General features: G+C 42.6%; 1 protein-coding gene across 1 annotated transcript in view; it reads right to left on the reverse strand.

Moving 5' to 3' along the window:
* LOC136864424 (23 kDa integral membrane protein) overlaps positions 1 to 18287 on the reverse strand; it is an 80994-nt gene extending 62707 nt beyond the window's left edge. Inside the window, exon 1 of the mRNA XM_067141402.2 lies at positions 18129 to 18287. Within this exon, the coding sequence (XP_066997503.1) occupies positions 18129 to 18188 (60 nt within the window). The 5' untranslated portion in view covers positions 18189 to 18287. The remainder of the gene's footprint in view (positions 1 to 18128) is intronic.
* Positions 18288 to 19045: the final 758 nt, after the last annotated feature.

Genomic DNA, 19045 nt, shown 5'->3' on the forward strand with positions numbered 1-19045 from the left:
GCTGGACGTGCTGCGTCAGTTGTGCAACGATACTTTTTGCAGTGGTCACGTGAACATTCTCACACCCGTAGATGAGGTTCTGGACGTCCACTCAGCACAGACGTCCGCCAAGATCGTCGTATTGTAAGGGCAGCAGTGGCAGATCGTACAGCTACCACAGCACAGATAAGAAGGTTTGTGAGCCCAGAAGTGTCAAGACGAACTGCTGGCAACCGGTTACAAACAGTGGAACTACGGGCACGCACACTTCTCACGCCACATAATTGACGTGCACGGCTCGACTGGTGCCGTCAGAGGATCACTTAGAAGATGGAATGGCGGGTCGTGGTCTTCAGCGATGAAAGCGGATTCTGTCCGTACGCAAGTGATGGCCGTTTGCGCGTACAACGTAGACCTGGCGAGCGCTGTCTCGTAGAGTGCATTCGTCCAAGACACACTGGCCCCACCCCAGATCTTATGGTCTGGTGTGCGATAAGCTACAACTCTCGTTCACCTTTGGTGTTTGTGGAGGGAACACTGACCAGCGCTCGGTACGAGCAGAATGTTGTAAGACCCATTCTTTTGCTATTCTTGCAACAGGAAAGCGATGTGTTGTTCCAACAGGATAATGCTCGTCCACACACTGCACGTGAAACTCAACATGCTCTGCAAGACGTGTAGCAACTTCCCTGGCCAACACGATCTCCTGACTTGTCTCTCATCGAACACAACTGACACGTGCGACTCGTCAACCCACAACTCTTGCAGAACTACGTGAACAGGTCGAACAGGCGTGGAATAGTGTATCCCAAGACAGTATTCGCCATCTGTATGATCTAACGGATGTCAGAATCAGAGCCTGCATTGCCGCCCGTGGAGGATACACCACGTACTAATATGGGTGTTTCAGCATGGATCGACACCTGGTACCTCAGTACCACTTGAGCTATTGATCTGTAAATGTAATCATTTCATGTACTCCATATGCACTGTTTCAACAATAGCCTAAATTTTGAGTCAACTGGAAAACTCTAAGAGGGTGTACTAATTTTTTCCAGCAGTGTATTATGTCATAATCCCCGTACACGTTTTGATTTGTTGACAATCCATACAATTTGATTAGTTTGAAACAGAGAATCATATTTTCTGATCAAATCACAGTCGCATTGGAGTATATGACTCCAGGACACTATAATGAGAACAGGCATGGCTTGTAAATTGACTTAGTAACAAACCAAAACGATCTCACATTACAGAACACATTCGTGCTGGACGTGTTTGCGTATCTGTATCATACATGGTGGTACTATTTCCTCGGAATCGATTGAATCGACTTTTCGCGATTCCAGTCGCCACCCATCACTAGCGACGGGAACTGCATGCAATGAACATTTGGAGTCTGTCACCTCGCAAGAGGCCATTGGCGTATAGCCTGAAGCTGCGCGCCTTCAGTGGGCTAGAATTCATCGAACGTGGACAGTGTTTGACTGGCGGAACGTAATGTGGTCTGACGAATCAAGTTTTTGCCTGTATTCCAATGATGCACGTCGTCGAGTGCACCGAAGCCCAAATGAAGCATGCCATCCTGGATGTGTGCAAGGTCAGATTCAAGCCAGAGGTGGTTCTGTGATGTTTTGGGAGTGTTTTTCGTATCACGGATTGGGCCCGCTCACTGAGGTGACCACTAATATGAACCAGAATATTTATTTATTCTCGATGTTTAGGTATTGCCTTTCAGTCAATATCTGTATGATGATTATGCTATTGATACCCCGATTTTTCAAAATGACAACAGCAACGTTCATCGGGCTGGACGCATATGTGACTGGTTTTATGAACACTCCCCTACCCTACTACATCTCAATTGGCCTGCAAAATCACCGGACTTGAACCCCATTGGCATGTCGGAACAGCGGATGAAACGCCGACATCAGCATATCTGCATTTTGGTGGAATTACGCGATCAAATCCTCAGCGAGTGACTTAACCTGGATGCGACCTACCTGCACAACCTTGTGGACTCACTTCCTAACCGAATCCAGGCGGTTATCAAGTCCAGAGGCGGAGTTGCACGGTATGAAATGATGCGTGTAATAATTTCTCCAGGGGTGAGTATTTTTTTGTCCAGTGAGCTTAGTTTATACGCACAAATATGAATTTCAAGGAAACATATCCGTGAAATGATACGCAATTTGCCCTTGCAGCCATAAAGTGCACAGGAGACTGACATTTTCCTTCAGAGAAGTATATACTTCAATTTTTCGGGAAGCTCCAATGGTGACAGTGCCAAACACTCCAGCCTTTGTTGAAACTTGTATGCGACTGCAGCAGCAGTGCCACCTGTAGTGGATATTTTACCGACTATACGGTCTGCCCGAACACTTTCTTTTGCGCACAGAGGAGCTCGCCTCTACAAGACATCACGTGTTTTCAGGCAGTACGACTGCATATCTCGTCAAAAATTACTAAGAAATAAAATATCCGGGAATCCGAAGAGTTAACCGCAGTAGAAGAAAATATGAGACAAGGAGATCAAGGCCGCACCCTGGAGAAAACTGAAAACGTATATTGTCTTAATATTATAAATGTTGAAATACGTATATATTTCAATAGTTAAAATCCTAGAAACTTGATTTTTTGTCTTCTGTTTTTGTAACGTGTTATCAGTCCATCCATGTGGATCATGTTTCAGCTATACTTACGAGATGCTTCTACTTTTATGGTATTTTTCCCAGATATCTGGGATCAGGACTAATGTAGCTTAATCCCTGTTTAACGGATACCGCGGATGCCCTTCCTGACGTCAACCCGATGTAGGGGGATGTATTTACCATTGCGTGATTCTGTCGTAGTTAGTAGTGAGATGTTTTGTGTGTAGTCGAAGACGTGTAACAGGAGAATTACAAACACCCAGCCTCCGAGAATTAACCAAACGTGGTTAATATTCCCTGCTCGACGCCAGCACGGTGAAGCCGGCCATACGCGTTGCGGCGTACCGGAGAGGTTTACCTGTACAGTTGATCTGAACAGGGGCGACGACCTCATACACGGTACGGTTTGCCCATCAGTTGACCTCTCGGATTCCTTCAACTTTGTCAATAATTTAGTATAAGCGGCATCTCTCAGTGCACGATTATGATACTCCTTGCTCTTTACACGCCACAGACAAGGTTCAGATTTGTACAACTCGATAAACTTCTCTAAAACTTCAGTTCGCTTACGGTTTGACATGTTTCGTATAGTATGCTATCAAAACAAAACAAAAAATCACCGGTAACCAAAAATAAATTACAAAACAAAACAAACCGAATGGTTTTGTAAAAACAAATGAACAGAACGCAAGACCCTCTTCCTGCGCTTGTCCTGCTTCAATTGAGCTGAAACCTGTGCAGGTCTTGGGTGAATCACACAGACGTGCAGTTATGTTCAACTGCGCAGGTAACGGAATTGTTTTTCGATTCTTCCTGGCTCGCCTGTACAGGTCTGGCCACCTGTGCAGGTTCATCGAACGTAGCTGCCACCCACGCTCCGGTTTACCTGCGCAGGTCAACTGTACAGGTAAACCTCTCCGGTACGCCGCAACGTGTATGGCCGGCCTGACCATTTCGTCCTGGGAGGCTTTACTGTCTTAAGAGAATTGTCTACACTTTATAGCAATGAATTCAAATAGCCGACTCGCTTTTGTTAACACAGTATTCAGCTTTTAATCTCAAATTTGTCAGAGACCTACAAGACTTCGTACCCAGTAGCTGTGGTCCATTCATGTTTATGAATAAAAAATAATTATTTTTAAACAGATCATGATGGTCACTAAGAAAGTTCATCATGAATGTTCATTAGAAAAAGTGAGTAAAACCGTTGCCTGCCTCAGTAGATTAACAAGAGACCACCCTAACTCAGAAGCATGAATAAATACTAGCAAAAGGGAACCTCTAGCCTGAGGGAAACCCAACAAATGTGGTACAGAAATTGGAGGAATAGCCTAAGAGGTGAGGGGCATCTATTTCCTAGCCATATACATTTTAGTTACTTTCGTTATTTCCACGTAAAAGGCCATATTTTCAGTACATAAATGAAGAAATGGAGCGAAGTTAGTCTAAAACCGTACTCGGACATTGCGCGTCTCAACACAGTATCGCTGTAACTGCCAGTTTATTGTTAAATATTAATTAGCTGTAGTTTGATCTGATTCCCGAGTCAGTTATTCTAACATTACAACACATCTGCAAGGTTTATGGAAACGTATTTTAAACTATATAAATTGGCATAATAGACGTTATTGCTGTAGTTTATTGGACTATGGGGATGAAATGATCTTAAATTGATTGTATGCAACAATATACATATTATGTAAGTAGACGTTAGGAAATAGTTACGTTTGCTGCATAACAATATTTATGTACACGATTTATAAAATAATCTTTTCTTACCGAAGTTTCTTCTCTACGAGCGGAAAGAATGATGTTTATCATTTTGGAAAAGTACATATTAGGGAATATATTTATAGACCACTTAAATCTGAAAACTGGTACGAACAAATTATTGCTTACAACATTATGTCCAAAGACAACATTTCGTATCTACGAAATAAAAAAAAAGCGAAAATTAATTGTCTTCATCCCCACATTATTTGAAAAATTAATTCCTGACACACGGACTTGAAGAATGAAGTGAAAAGTTTAATATAAATGAGTAAAAAATTGTGAAGTGGCCCTTATTTCACAAGTACAAAAATTAAATTTAAATAATCACTTTTAATAAACATACAGAAATATTATCATGGTATCAAGTTACTATAAAATTTTTCTAAAATTAGTTGAACTTGTAACTATCTTTTATAATAATTATAGTGAAAAAAATATTTTCTCCATTTTTAAACAAATGACGGAATTCTTTGTCTCGCGCGGCGCTGCCCACTATGCCATAGTTACTTTATCTTTCCACTTAACTCGTTGATTTGTAAAAGGTACTGCTCTAAAGTGTCTGAGCAGTTTTCATATTTCATACCTAAAAATATAGGGTTTATTTGGTGATGGTTGTGATTATTGCTTTAATGGTAAGTTCAACTATGCATTGTCCGTATTCCTAGCGTGCCTGTTGGCGCTATTAGGTGTCGTCATCGGAGGCCCCGCTTTCGATTCCCGGTACTGCCAGAGAATGAAGAATGGTAGGAGGGCTGGTACGAGGTTAAAATGGCACAAGCTGCTCACCTCCATTGGGGTACGTCTGAAAAGAGCTGCACCATATCGGGGGGAGGACATGAGTTTTGTCCGGCTCCATGGCTAAATGGTTTAGCATGCTGACCTTTGATCGAAGGAGTTGCGGGTTCCATTTCCGGCCAGGTTGGGGATTTTAACTTCCATTGGTTAGTCTTCTAGTTCGGGGCTGGGTGTTTGTGCCGTCTTCAGCGTTAGTATTGTTACGTGCTCAAGCGACCGTCAGCCTTGTCGCAGCCCCTTCGGTATTACCTGAAAGGGGATGACCAAGCCAGCTCGGGGAACCTCCCAGCCCGCCCGAGGACATGCCACGGCCCATCCTCTATTGTTCCTTTCATCTAGTTTCTCCATGCGCTTTCTGGAAGATACGACACGAAGGTTTGATCTCCAGCCGAAGCCTGAATGTTCTAGTGGCCCAACATCGAGGTATAAATACAAGGCCCCTGCGAGCGAGCTTTGGTTGTGGTGTCAGAGAGAGAGCAGTGTGTAGGTGCAGGTGACAGAACGTGTTCGTGTGAATTTTTGGACTGAGGATCGCCGTGAGCCAGCGAGAAAACCCACTATCGTGAAGTGCCAGGATAATTGGACCTGTGTTAATGTTCGCTGTTGTGAGTATCGTCTTGCTGTGGAATACTGTTGGGCTGTTTATGTAGTTGTTCACTGCATGGGACTGTGTGAAGAACTGGACCATAAGTGGAGTCGAACCAACGAACAGTCGTCATGTGTTGTATAGCCAGTGTTCAAATCCAGGTGTCCACGCACAGCGGCTGTAGGAGGTGACTGGACTTTGGGAAAGTGAAAGTAAGGATTATAGCCGTTCCCAGGTAACAACCGGCCTGGACTCCCAGGTGTGTGCACAGAAGAGAGATTTGTATATAGACTAGTAATTAGTGTAACTGGTTAGAATTGTTTGTGTTTAAATATATGTGCGTGTGCATTTATTAGGCCATCCTGAAATAAATTAGAGTAACGAAACAGATGGAGTTTTATATTCGTAATAATATTCATCTTAGGCAGGGCACCATCCTCACAGACGCGCAGATGTCCTATAGGACGTCATTTCAAAAGACCTGCACTAGGCTTCTCCAGAGGCCATACGCCTTTATTATTATTATTATTATTATTATTATTATTATTATTATTATTATTATTATTATTATTAAACACGCGAATTAATCCTCTATGGACTGCGTGTTAACAACCAATCTCATTTTCAGTGTCTAGTAGATATTCTTCGTTTGCCGGCTTTGACGTCCTGCCAGTATCTCTTGAGCCTATCGATTAGCGCAGGGCCTCTCAAACGCCCAAACTCTCACGCGTGCAAACAGCGGTGCAGAGCTCCTCTGCACAGTGCATCGGTCCCGCTCGATATATTAATATCTTAGATAGAATGTAACTGGGTTATGAGCTGCAAACAGCATGAGAGCTGAAAGATATGCTCACTGGTTTCTCGTAGGTTCGTGGTTCGGATTCTACGTAAGACTGAAGGTTCCGTGTCCCAGTCACGTGAAACTACAAGCTAGCTTGCTCCTTTGTACTACAAAGATTTCCCAGAAGAGAATCAGATGATTGAGACTAAAGGCTAAGAAATTAATGACGGGGAAGGGGGGCATATCCAGACTCTGTGTAACGAAGTATTAAGGGAATGACAATACGCTGACAGATAATTTACTGCACTTTTAATGTACCAATTACATGAGAATTGTTGAATTAGGAGGTGGTAATACAAGCTATAATCTATCTAAGTGTTTGTATGTTAAATTCAGAACACTTTTAACCCCGCTTCTCCTGGAAAAAAATTCCTGGATATGTTACTGCAAGAAGTGTAAGAAACATTAGAGGGTAAGGATGTCTTTAGAAATGGCATCCGACCCAAAAACAGAGTCAAGTCCATATTTGCTACATAGTTCGCACCCACGACCCCGCCATGTGTAGGAAAGGTGGAGGAAGAATAAGATGAAGGGCAAAATGAAATAATGGATTGAACGGCCATACTGAATCATGAAACAAGAATATGTGGACGACCTGAATTAATTCATGGAAGACAGACGGTCAAGAATGATACATGAGAAACAAGAAATGGCGCAGATGATTGAAAATTGTAACAAACAAGCATAAAATGATTGGGCTGTAACAAATTTCATGTGACATGTTGAAAGGAGATTTTGTGCTTTTTGAGAAGCAACCTTCGATAACGGAAACACACACAATATCAGAAACAAATTACCATTAAGAAGGAGCACTTTCCTGAAGGAAAGTAATTTGCTGACGTCTAATATATTCAGACACTAGATGGAAATGCTTAAATATCATGTCATTGATTGAGCAGCTCAGACAGTAGCCCAGACTGGTAGGTTTGACCCCGCCTCAGTCCGGTGGTATTTGAAGGTGCTCAAATGCGCCAGTCTTGTGTCAGTAATTTACCAGAACATAAAAGAACTCTCATGGGAGAAAATTTGAACACTTCGGCATCTCTGAAACCGTACAAGTGGGCCTAGTTAGTGGGACAGAAGACCATATTATTATACTATTATTATTACTACTATTATTATTATTATTATTATTATTACACTGACTGACAGAGCAAATGCAACACCAAGGAGGAGTGGTTCGAAAGGGATGAAAGTTGGGGAAAAAACAGAGACGGCACGGACGAATAATTGATGTTTATTTCAAACCGATATGCAGGTTACACAATGCGCACGGCATCGACTCAGTAGGATGTAGGACCACCGCGAGCGGCGATGCACGCAGAAACACGTCGAGGTACAGAGTCAATAAGAGTGCGGATGGTGTCCTGAGGGATGGTTCTCCATTCTCTGTCAACCATTTGCCACAGTTGGTCGTCCGTACGAGGCTGGGGCAGAGTTTGCAAACGGCGTCCAATGAGATCCCACACGTGTTCGATTGGTGAGAGATCCGGAGAGTACGCTGGCCACGGAAGCATCTGTACACCTCGTAGAGCCTGTTGGGAGATGCGAGCAGTGTGTGGGCGGGCATTATCCTGCTGAAACAGAGCATTGGGCAGCCCCTGAAGGTACGGGAGTGCCACCGGCCGCAGCACATGCTGCACGTAGCGGTGGGCATTTAACGTGCCTTGAATACGCACTAGAGGTGACGTGGAATCATACGCAATAGCGCCCCAAACCATGATGCCGCGTTGTCTAGCGGTAGGGCGCTCCACAGTTACGGCCGGATTTGACCTTTCTCCACGCCGACGCCACACGCGTCTGCGATGACTATCACTGACAGAACAGACGCGTGACTCATCGGAGAACACGACGTTCCGCCATTCCCTCATCCAAGTCGCTCTAGCCCGGCACCATGCCAGGTGTGCACGTCTATGCTGTGGAGTCAATGGTAGTCTTCTGAGCGGACGCCGGGAGTGCAGGCCTCCTTCAACCAATCGACGGGAATTTGTTCTGGTCGATATTGGAACAGCCAGTGTGTCTTGCACATGCTGAAGAATGGCGGTTGACGTGGCGTGCGGGGCTGCCACCGCTTGGCGGCGGATGCGCCGATCCTCGCGTGCTGACGTCACTCGGGCTGCGCCTGGACCCCTCGCACGTGCCACATGTCCCTGCGCCAACCATCTTCGCCACAGGCGCTGCACCGTGGACACATCCCTATGGGTATCGGCTGCGATTTGACGAAGCGACCAACCTGCCCTTCTCAGCCCGATCACCATACCCCTCGTAAAGTCGTCTGTCTGCTGGAAATGCCTCCGTTGACGGCGGCCTGGCATTCTTAGCTATACACGTGTCCTGTGGCACACGACAACACGTTCTACAATGACTGTCGACTGAGAAATCACGGTACGAAGTGGGCCATTCGCCAACGCCGTGTCCCATTTATCGTTCGCTACGTGCGCAGCACAGCGGCGCATTTCACATCATGAGCATACCTCAGTGACGTCAGTCTACCCTGCAATTGGCATAAAGTTCTGACCACTCCTTCTTGGTGTTGCATTTGCTCTGTCAGTCAGTGTATTATTGAAAATGAAATGACCTGTTTCCAGTCATTTGACCGGGTCAGGAATGTAATAAATAAAACCCCCATCTAGCGGCGAGGATAGGAATTGTGCCGAAGACTGTCGCACTCCTCCGGGGAAATGGTTAATGAATGACAGATGAAATGAAATGATATTGGAGAGTGTTGCTGGAATGAAATATGACAAGGAAAACTGGAGTACCCGGAGAAAAACCTGTCCCGCCTCCGCTTTGTCCAGCACAAATCTTACATGGACTGACCGGGATTTGAAACACGGAACCCAGCGGTGAGAGGCCGGCGCGCTGCTGCCTGAGCCACGGAGGCTTATTATTATTATTATTATTATTATTATTATTATTATTATTATTATTATTAATAATAATAATAATAAATATCCTGTTCTGTAGTAGTAGTAGACTTCATTAGTTACGTGCGATGACGGGATTAGCTCATGTAAAATGATCTTCAAACGGTCTCTCTAGGGCTGTTTCTTCACATGGCCATTCGTGAATCAACGGAAAATCTTAGGGAAATCTTCTTCCTATTATAGTGACTATTCATCCGGCCAAGTTAAGTGACTCACGTGGTGCCGGAAACGACCATGTTGTCATCTACCTGTATGGTGCAATGTGCCATTTCCACACAGACAGCTGTTTCTACCCTTCTGCTTCTTTATTCTAGTTTTAGGCAAGCAAACTAGCTTGGCTAGTTAACTTATGATGCCTAGCTCCGTGGCTGACTTGGCCTTCGAGCCTCGGGTTCGATTTCTAGCCGGTTGTTGAACGATTGATTCCCTTGGCTCGGTGACTGGGTGTTTGTGCTGTCCTCAACACGCGACACACTGCGTTAACTTCCACCAGACCAATACTCAGTTTCATAAAAATAACTGGCCTTGGCCACCCTACTTACAAATGCTGCAACAGCTGCAATAGTAACGCGAATTATTATTATTATTATTATTATTATTATTATTATTATTATTATTATTATTATTATTATATACCAAGCGAGTTGACCGTGCGATTAGGGGCGTTCATATGTGAGCTTGCATTTGGGAGATAGTGGGTTCGAAACCCACTGTCAGTAGCCCTGAAGATAGTTTTCCGTGGTTTCCCATTTGCACACCAGGTAAATGCTGGGGTGGTACCTTAATTAAGGCCACGTCCACTTCCTTCCAACTACTGGCCCTTTCCTATCCCATCGTCACCATAAGACCTATCTGTATCGGTGCGATGTAAAGCCGATTGTGAAATATATTATTATTATTATTATTATTATTATTATTATTATTATTATTATTATTATTATTATTATTATTATTATTATTATTATTACACTGGCGGAAAAATATTCAAACACCATGAAATAAGGAATGTAGAATACGGAAATGTTGGCAATATATTTGTCGGGGTAACATACTTAATTGATTAAAGGTACAAGACTACAGATTAATATCCGCGCGAGGAAAGCCATCGCAAGTGTTCCATGCTGGTCCATTAATAACTGTTGTAATCGCCTGACTATTGAATGCAGGCATACAAACGTCCGTGCATTGTGTCGTACAGGTGCCGGATGTCAGCTTGTGGGATGGAGTTCCATGCCTGTTACACTTGGTCGGTCAATACAGGGACGGTTATTGCTGGTTGTGGATGACGCTGGAGTTGTCGTCCAATGATATCCCATACGTGCTCGATTGGGGACAGATCGGGACATCGAGCAGGCCAAAGCAACATGTCGACACTCTGTAGAGCACGTTGAGGTACAACAGTGGTATGGGGGCGTACATTATCCTGTTGGAAAACTCCCCCGGGAACGCTGTTCATCAATGGCAGCACAACAGGTCGAATCACCAGACGGACGTACACATTTGCAGTCAGGGTACGTGGGTAACCACGAGAGCGCTCCTGCTGTCATAGGAAATTGCTCCCCCAGACCAGAACTCCAGCTGTAGGCCCAGTGTGTCGACGCCGTGGACAGATGGAATGCAGACGCTCACCTGGCCTCCTTCTAACCAACACATGGACATTACTGGCACGAAGGCAGAACCGGCTTTCAACGGAAAATACAACGGACCTCCGCTCCATCCTCCAATGAGCTCTCGCTTCACACCACTGAAGTCGCAGACAGCGGCGGTTTGGGGTAAGTGGAATGCACGCCGCGGACGCAGTCTGCTGCGCCACAGCCATACGCCGAATACGGCGGTCCTCCTTCTCGCTGGTGCCACGGGGACGTCCGGAGCCCGGTCTTCTTGCGAGCGTACCTTCTCGTGACCACTGCTGCCAGCACGCATGCACAGTGGAGACATCCCTGCCAAGTCGTTCTGCAATAGCGCGGAAGGAAACTTCGCCTTCATGTAGCCCTATTTATACGGCCCCGTTCAACCTCAGTGAGCTGTTGATACTGGCCTAGCGCTATACTAATGGGATTTGCGGGAAATGTGATTCAACGTCATCTTTCAGATATATAAACACGACTGGCAACGTTCGTTAATCTAACACAACCCCTTCTTGGTGTTTGGATTTTTTCTGCCAGTGTATTATTATTATTATTATTATTATTATTATTATTATTATTATTATTATGTGATAAAAAGCCACGGGGCCTAATTATTACGTAGAATCCGAACTACAAGAACGTGACGTTTCTGTTTTAATTTTTAGGAACTGCGAATTCGTGGTCATCTGCTTCGTGTTCTTTCTGAGTATGGGTTGTCTGAGGAGCAATTGTGGTACGTGTTTTATCACGTCTATTTGTAATTGAAGAGGCCTTGAATTAGCGAAAGGGGCCGTTCTTGCATTTTCAAAACTGGCTGGAAAATGCATCGAAATTATTAGGTCACTAAGTAGTGTAAGAATTGAATGCATTACGTTTGGGTTACGAATGATATGATGTCCTGAACTTGAAACAGGGGCGTAACCAGGGGGCTGGTATTTACTGGGGATTAGACCCCTCCCCAATGGAATTTTTACAAAAGGAAAATAAACAGAAACTGACAATAAACAATAAATTATACAAACATTCAGGGACTTAATTTTAAAACTAACAGATCTCTTGAATCTATTTTCAAAGAATCCTCGAAAAATGTTTTTTGGATTGTAAACTGAACATACAATTCACTGTAAAACTGTTGAACTTGATCGTATTGTTCTTGTCCTGTATATTAACGTAAGATTTTGTCCTTTACTGCAATCTGAATATCAACATAACTCACTAGTATTAGTGTCCTTGTAATGAAAAGTCATGCCTGCACCTTCATTGTGTTCTATCAGCATTTTGTAACTATAATCTCCCACCCATCGGCCGATCCTTGCTACCAGTATTCGGGAGATAGTAGGTTCGAACCCCACTGTCGGCAGCCCTGAAAATGGTTTTCCGTGGTTTCCCATTTTCACACCAGGCAAGTGCTGGGGCTGTAACTTAATTAAGGCCACGGCCGCTTCCTTCCCACTCCCAGCCCTTCCCTGTCCCATCGTCGCCATAAGACCTATCTGTGTCGGTGCGACGTAAAGCAACTAGTAACAACTAGCAACTAAAAACCTGGCTACGCTACTGACTTGAAACATTCTCTTATTGAATGGTTGCCGCATTGGGGGACATGAAGAAGAGGACACCTTTTAAAAATCCAATAAATAAACATAACGGCACGGTAACTGTTACCTTTTAGCATGAAAAAGGCGGGTATCGTACATACTAATATACAGAATAAGGCTGCAGCCTTAAACATAACTTAAATTGCAGACAAGTTAATGAATCATGTTCTAAATATATCTAAAAATACAGTTGAAGACAGTGTACAACCAGTTCTTGTTTTACTCTGCCCAATCGTAATTTTATTATTTATCACATGATCTTACTTGACTGAATAACTTCGGCATTCCTTTCGCATATTGATAAAACTGTTGACAAGACATATCTTCTAAATTGTACTGAAGAATTAAAATTATCTTAATAGATTCTGTAGTTAGCTTAGTCAACTTCTTTCTTTGCACCACTGTGTCTGCATTAACCCTCCGGTACCGCGGTCCGCAGAGGCCAGTTCGATTTGCTGGACCTGTACCTCCCACCCCAACCAGCGGCTAATATTATTCTTGGAGAGTCCGACTCGTTGGCTAAATGGTCAGCGTACTGGCCTTCGGTTCAGAGGGACCCGCGTTCGATTCCCGGCCGGGTCGGGGATTGTAACCTTAATTGGTTAATTCCAATGGCTCGGGGGCTGGGTGTGTGTGGCGTATTCAGCATCCTAGGTAGGGCCCTCATCTTCACAGACATGCAGGTCGCCTACAAGAAAAAGACTCGCACCAGGCCTCCCCGGAGGCCATACGCCATTGTTATTATTCTTGGAGAAGCGAAAATAAAGTAGTTGCTATACTGCAAATATGTCTTCAGCAATGGAATGTGTTTATCGTATGTGTCATCCGATAACTCTTATCTCTATTTACCTTTGGAGTGTTTACCTTGTGTGATTTTCAAGAGCTGTTGAGGATATTTCCCTCATCTAGCACAAGCTAGTACCGTGGTTTTCTGAAGAACGTAAACAGATTTACCAGTGCATTTTCCTCGCCCCAAACACATCTCCTTGTGTTATTATATATCGTATGGCTTTTATTGCCGCGAGTTCTAAGGACTTGTTCGGCTCGCCTGGTGCAGTTCTTTCTATTTGATGCCCATAGGCGACCTGTGCGTGTGAATGTGGAATCATGATGATAATTAGGTAGGGAGATGGAGAAACCCGGTGCCGTCACATAGACTACTCCTGATGAATAAAACCAAGGGGTCTGCTGAAGGCTTAGATATGAAGGGCATTTGGGCTGAAAAGAGGTTGAAGAATACAGATGAAGACAGGGGTATGGAGGATGAAATAATTAGCTCCCCAAGTGGGTCTATCATACAATTAGTGAAATCATGAGGTCAGGAAATTAATGCGGGGAAATGTGATTACAGGAATGATTTAAACATGGCTACCGGTAAGATGTGAATTACAAATACTGGGTTATAATATCTGTAGTAAAACGAAACAGAGAAGAGTTCGTAAAGGGTGCTACTCGGGAGAAATATAGGTGTTTATAAAGAATGAACTGTGTAATCAGGCAGTGCGAGTGGAATCAGACATCGGTAAAGTAATCTGGGTGAAAATAATTTAAGAAAAGAGGGAGAGAGAGAGAGAATTTTTCATAGGTTTCTGATACAACCACCCAACTGCGTGTCCTTTCGAGAAGAAAATAAAATTTGATGACCTTGTTGTGGACTTAAACCAGATTAAATTAAGAATGAAGAAGTGGAAATAATTACAAGGGGAGATTTTAGTGCATGGGTGGGGAAAATATTCGGTGTACGATAGATAAATAGAAGAAATATTAATAGGAGGAAGCAGAAGTAAATAAAAAAAGAACAAGAATGGAGAGAAGCTATTATAAAGAAGTGCAGTAGAGGAATTATACATACTGAATGGTGGGTGGTTGGAGGATGAAACAGGGAATTTAAGTTATATAATCCATTTAGGAGAGAGTACTATAGATCTGGCTTTTGCATCTAGAGGGGCACTACAGTACTTATATTAAATCCATACAGGTAAAGAACTGGGCAGCTTCTCATCGTTACCCAGTTATTATTCGCTTACAGAGAAGTGAAGGACAGCCAAAGGAAAAGCGACAGGTTACGAATGAACAGAAACAGTTGCTAAGGTATAGATGAAAAGAGGAACACAGAGATTAATTTTGAGGTTAATTCAGAGGGAAAACGTTTGCAAATTTAAAGATAGGTATTAATAAAGATAAATAGCATCGATGAAGCCACAGTGGCTCAGACGGCAGCGCGTCGGCCTCTCACCGCTGGATACCGTGGTTCAAATCCCGGTCACTCCATGTGAGATTTGTGCTGGACAAAGCGGAGGCGGGGCAGGTTTTTCTCCGGGTACTCCGGTTTTCCCTGTCATCTTTCATTCCAGCAACACTCTCCATTCTCGTTTCATAGCACCTATCACTAATTAATATAAATCACTTTGAGAGTGGCGAGCCCATCGTAATAACAGCCTATATATACGATTCATTCATCACATCCCTGACCCGGTCAAAGACTGGAAAACAGGTTGTAGGTTTTCATTTTCAGCATCGATGAAGCAATACGAATGGTAGGAAGTTCAATAGTAATAGCTGCCAATAAATGGTTCTAAGAAGGAGAACGGATAATAATCAAGACTTGTGGTGTAATGATGACTGTAAAACAAAGGAAACTGAAGTGATAAGGGCACCAAAAGCGTACACAAATGAGGGATCTGAAGGGTTAAGGATGTAGAAAAGGAAAGACTACAAAGATTTAATGAGTTAAAATAGAAAAAATTGGCAGGACAGAGAGATACAATTATTATAATTAAATACGTATTAAAAAAGAATCATAAAGTGGGCGGAGGATTGCACTATACTCTCGGTGTATCAATCAGGATTTAAGAAAGGAATGAGAATCACATATAATGTATTTGTCATTAAAACAAATGGATAAATACATAAAGAGAAAAGTGGTAAATTATATATTAAACCTACAGACCAGCAGAAAGCTTTTGATTCGGTCAGCAGACAGGCTGTCACTGCGAAGTTGGCCAGAATATGGGTGCGACATAAAATGTTTAATTGCAAAGAAAAACTGTATACAGAGATGATATGTAAGATTAAAGTAAAATCAGACTTAACGGTATGAGATATGTATTCAAATATTGGACTAAAGCAGGGATGTAAATTAACACCAATATCGTTCATAATTTTTACTAACGACGGTTTGAATAATGAAGGGAAGGAGGATAGGACAAGCCCGTGTCTGAACAATAAAAGCATTCCTGACCTGGTTTTCGCAGACGGCATCCTTCTGGTCTCTCTAGCATCAGTTGGTATCCAAAGCAGTATTACGAAATCTGCTGAATATTGCAGATTTTTTTTTTTTACAATCTGCTTTACGTAGTACCGACACAGATAGGTCGTATGGCGACGATGGGATAGGAAAGGAATAGGAGTGGGAAGGAAGCGACCGTGGCCTTAATTAAGGTACGACCCCAGCATTTGCCTGGTTTGAAAATGGAAAACCACAGAAAATCATATTCCGGACTGCCGACATCGAGGTACGAATCATCTGTCTCTCGATTGGAAGCTCACAGCTGCGCGTCCCTAACCGCACGGCCAACTCGCTTGGTGCAGAAAATGGAATTTGATAATTAACACAATGAAAACAAAGGCAATGGTATATGAGGGAAAGTAAATTAAAGAAAAAAGAAAGGTGGTTCGTAACAGGCAAGGGATTAGAAGTAGTCAATAAAATAGAATACTTAGGAATTATACTAACATCTAGTAGGATGTGGAATAAGACGAGATAGAATGAAACGGATAGCCGCTCTATTGGAGAGGAGGATGCCAAATGCTCAATATAAGCTGCAGAAAAAACATTTTAAATGCGCTTATAAAAGTCAACAACATTGTTTAGGACGCTGAAGTAGATAGAAAAGAACTAGATGTAATAAGTAATAAATTCTGCAAAATAATAATGGGTTTACCTGATTGTGCAGCTAATAGAGGAGTTAGAATGCTATGCGAAGGTATAAGCGTAGTGTATGGCTATACAAGCAGATGTAACTAGAAAGGTACCGGTAATAAAATATTGGTTAAGATTAGGAAGGGGAAACGGCAGGGAAATATTGAATTTAGCATACAAACACCAAATGAAACATTCTGTTGATGATTACTGGCTAATGAAAGTTAAAAGGTTGCTTGGCAGAATAGGAATGCGATAGTACTGAGATAAAGAGATTCAGAACAAAGATAAAAAGCCGAACAAGAAAGTAACGTTATTGATATAAGTAAAACGCCAGGCTGACAACCGAAACACTGGACTTCTGAGCCCAAGTTGACGGGTTTGATCCTTGCTCTGTCTGGTGGTGATTGAAAGTCCACAAATACGCCAGCCTCATGTCGGCAGATTTACTGGTACGTAAAATAGTTCCTGCTGGAAAACATTCCGGCATATCCGCATCTCTGAAAATTGTTAAATTAACTGGTGGGAAGTAACACCAATAAAATAATAATAATTATTATTATTACTATCATCATCATCAGAAGAAGAAGAAAATACGAGACCATTATTATCAATCGATGATTTTGTAGGTCCCGGCCAGGATTTTTGAAATGTAATTCACGTCCCAATTGAACCGTGGTCTACAAGCCTGGAAATTTCTCCTGTATTCATCACGTCCCTGCGATTCGGATTCCAGAAAAAACTGGAGGTTCCATGACCGTGATCGTAATATCAACAATTATGTAAAACTACACACCTTTTTGCTTGCTTTAGAAACATTTAATCAAAGTAAAGACACAAATAGGCATACTACATCGAATGTGTCATAAAGTAAATCCAGTTTCCTTATTTAGTATACTTCCCTGATCAAGAGAAATAATAATAATAATAATAATAATAATAATAATAATAATAATAATAAACGTGTTGTCTGAGTTACATGTGATTTGACATCGTTGTAAGCTGACTGCTTGTCAGTTTCGAAGTTTCATTTTAGTCCACAAGATGGCAGAGGAATACATCACTGTCGGGTGATCCATGGCTGGGTTTTAAATGATTTTATCGGGCGAACACCAAATGTGTCATTAAAGATTGTTTACATGCCGACATCGTACGGCACGGTGTACCGCTGTCGGGTCTGAACCAACGATCTTGGGATCCGGAGACCTATAGACACTCTACCACTGATTCACTGAGGAATCCAAGACGATTACGAGACATGCGACTTATTTCCAGCAACTATAAGACACAGCTCGATAAACCTTCTGTAATTACTCTGGTATCTCTGAACGGTGAGAGAGTTCTATAATAAGCGTTATCTGTGAGACTGCTGCATGAGTAAATCACAATTTATTAGTTCACGTACGGTATCAATGAAATAAAGAAACTTACCGCAAATACCAGGTTAAAGATGAAGAGAAGATATTTCACAAATGACATTCCACAACCCATGGTGCTAGATTGACGTGAACAACGCTGTTGCCGAAAAGACTAACTCAACTCTGTCCACTTGCTAGTCTTGCCACACTATCTTATCTTGGCCGACGTCACCTGTTGTATGCAACTCGACAACGGAATTATTAGTGCGTCATTTCCGAAAACTCAAGAGCTGGGATTGGTTAGTTTTACATCTATGATACCATGAACAGCTGGAATAACGACGTAGGGCGTGCGTAAATACGGGATATATCACTCAATTGTTTAATTCATAGAAATACCTATTATTCGTCACTTACAAACACATGCGGAAGATTTGATTGTGTGCTGTTCGCTTAACTCAGCTATTACTCAACAATATGAAATGTTAGGAAGTTGCTTTCAAATTTACCCGGACTGACTAATGCATAGGGGCTTACGACAGGAATGACGTATTCCCCAGTGTTCCAATTTTCGTTTGGGCTCGTAGCCAACGACTCTCCTCAGTGTAGGTGGTCAGGGAGGAGGATCAGATGGGTTATCCAAGAGTTCCTTGATTCGTTAACCATCACTAGAGATATAAAATATGAAATTTTATATTCTATGCCAAGGATGCTAACGTTATGGGAAGAAGGATGTTTACGATTTGTAGTGTGTACAATTCATTTCGCACGATTTTTTTTGTTTCATGAAAATCTTCTTATTACTTCTTATATTGTAAGATTACAATTTTTGTTTGTTCTTAGACGATAAGAATCATATCCTTTTTCAAATTTTGCACGCTTCTTCCCTACCTCCGTTAATATTTCCAACAGCAATTAACCTGGCTCTGCAGAAATTGTACCACGACTATTTTTCAGGAAACACACCTGAAATCCCATGCTGCTCTTTCA

Source organism: Anabrus simplex, chromosome 2 (genome assembly GCF_040414725.1).
Source record: "Anabrus simplex isolate iqAnaSimp1 chromosome 2, ASM4041472v1, whole genome shotgun sequence".
NCBI classification, from domain to species: Eukaryota; Metazoa; Arthropoda; class Insecta; order Orthoptera; family Tettigoniidae; genus Anabrus; species Anabrus simplex.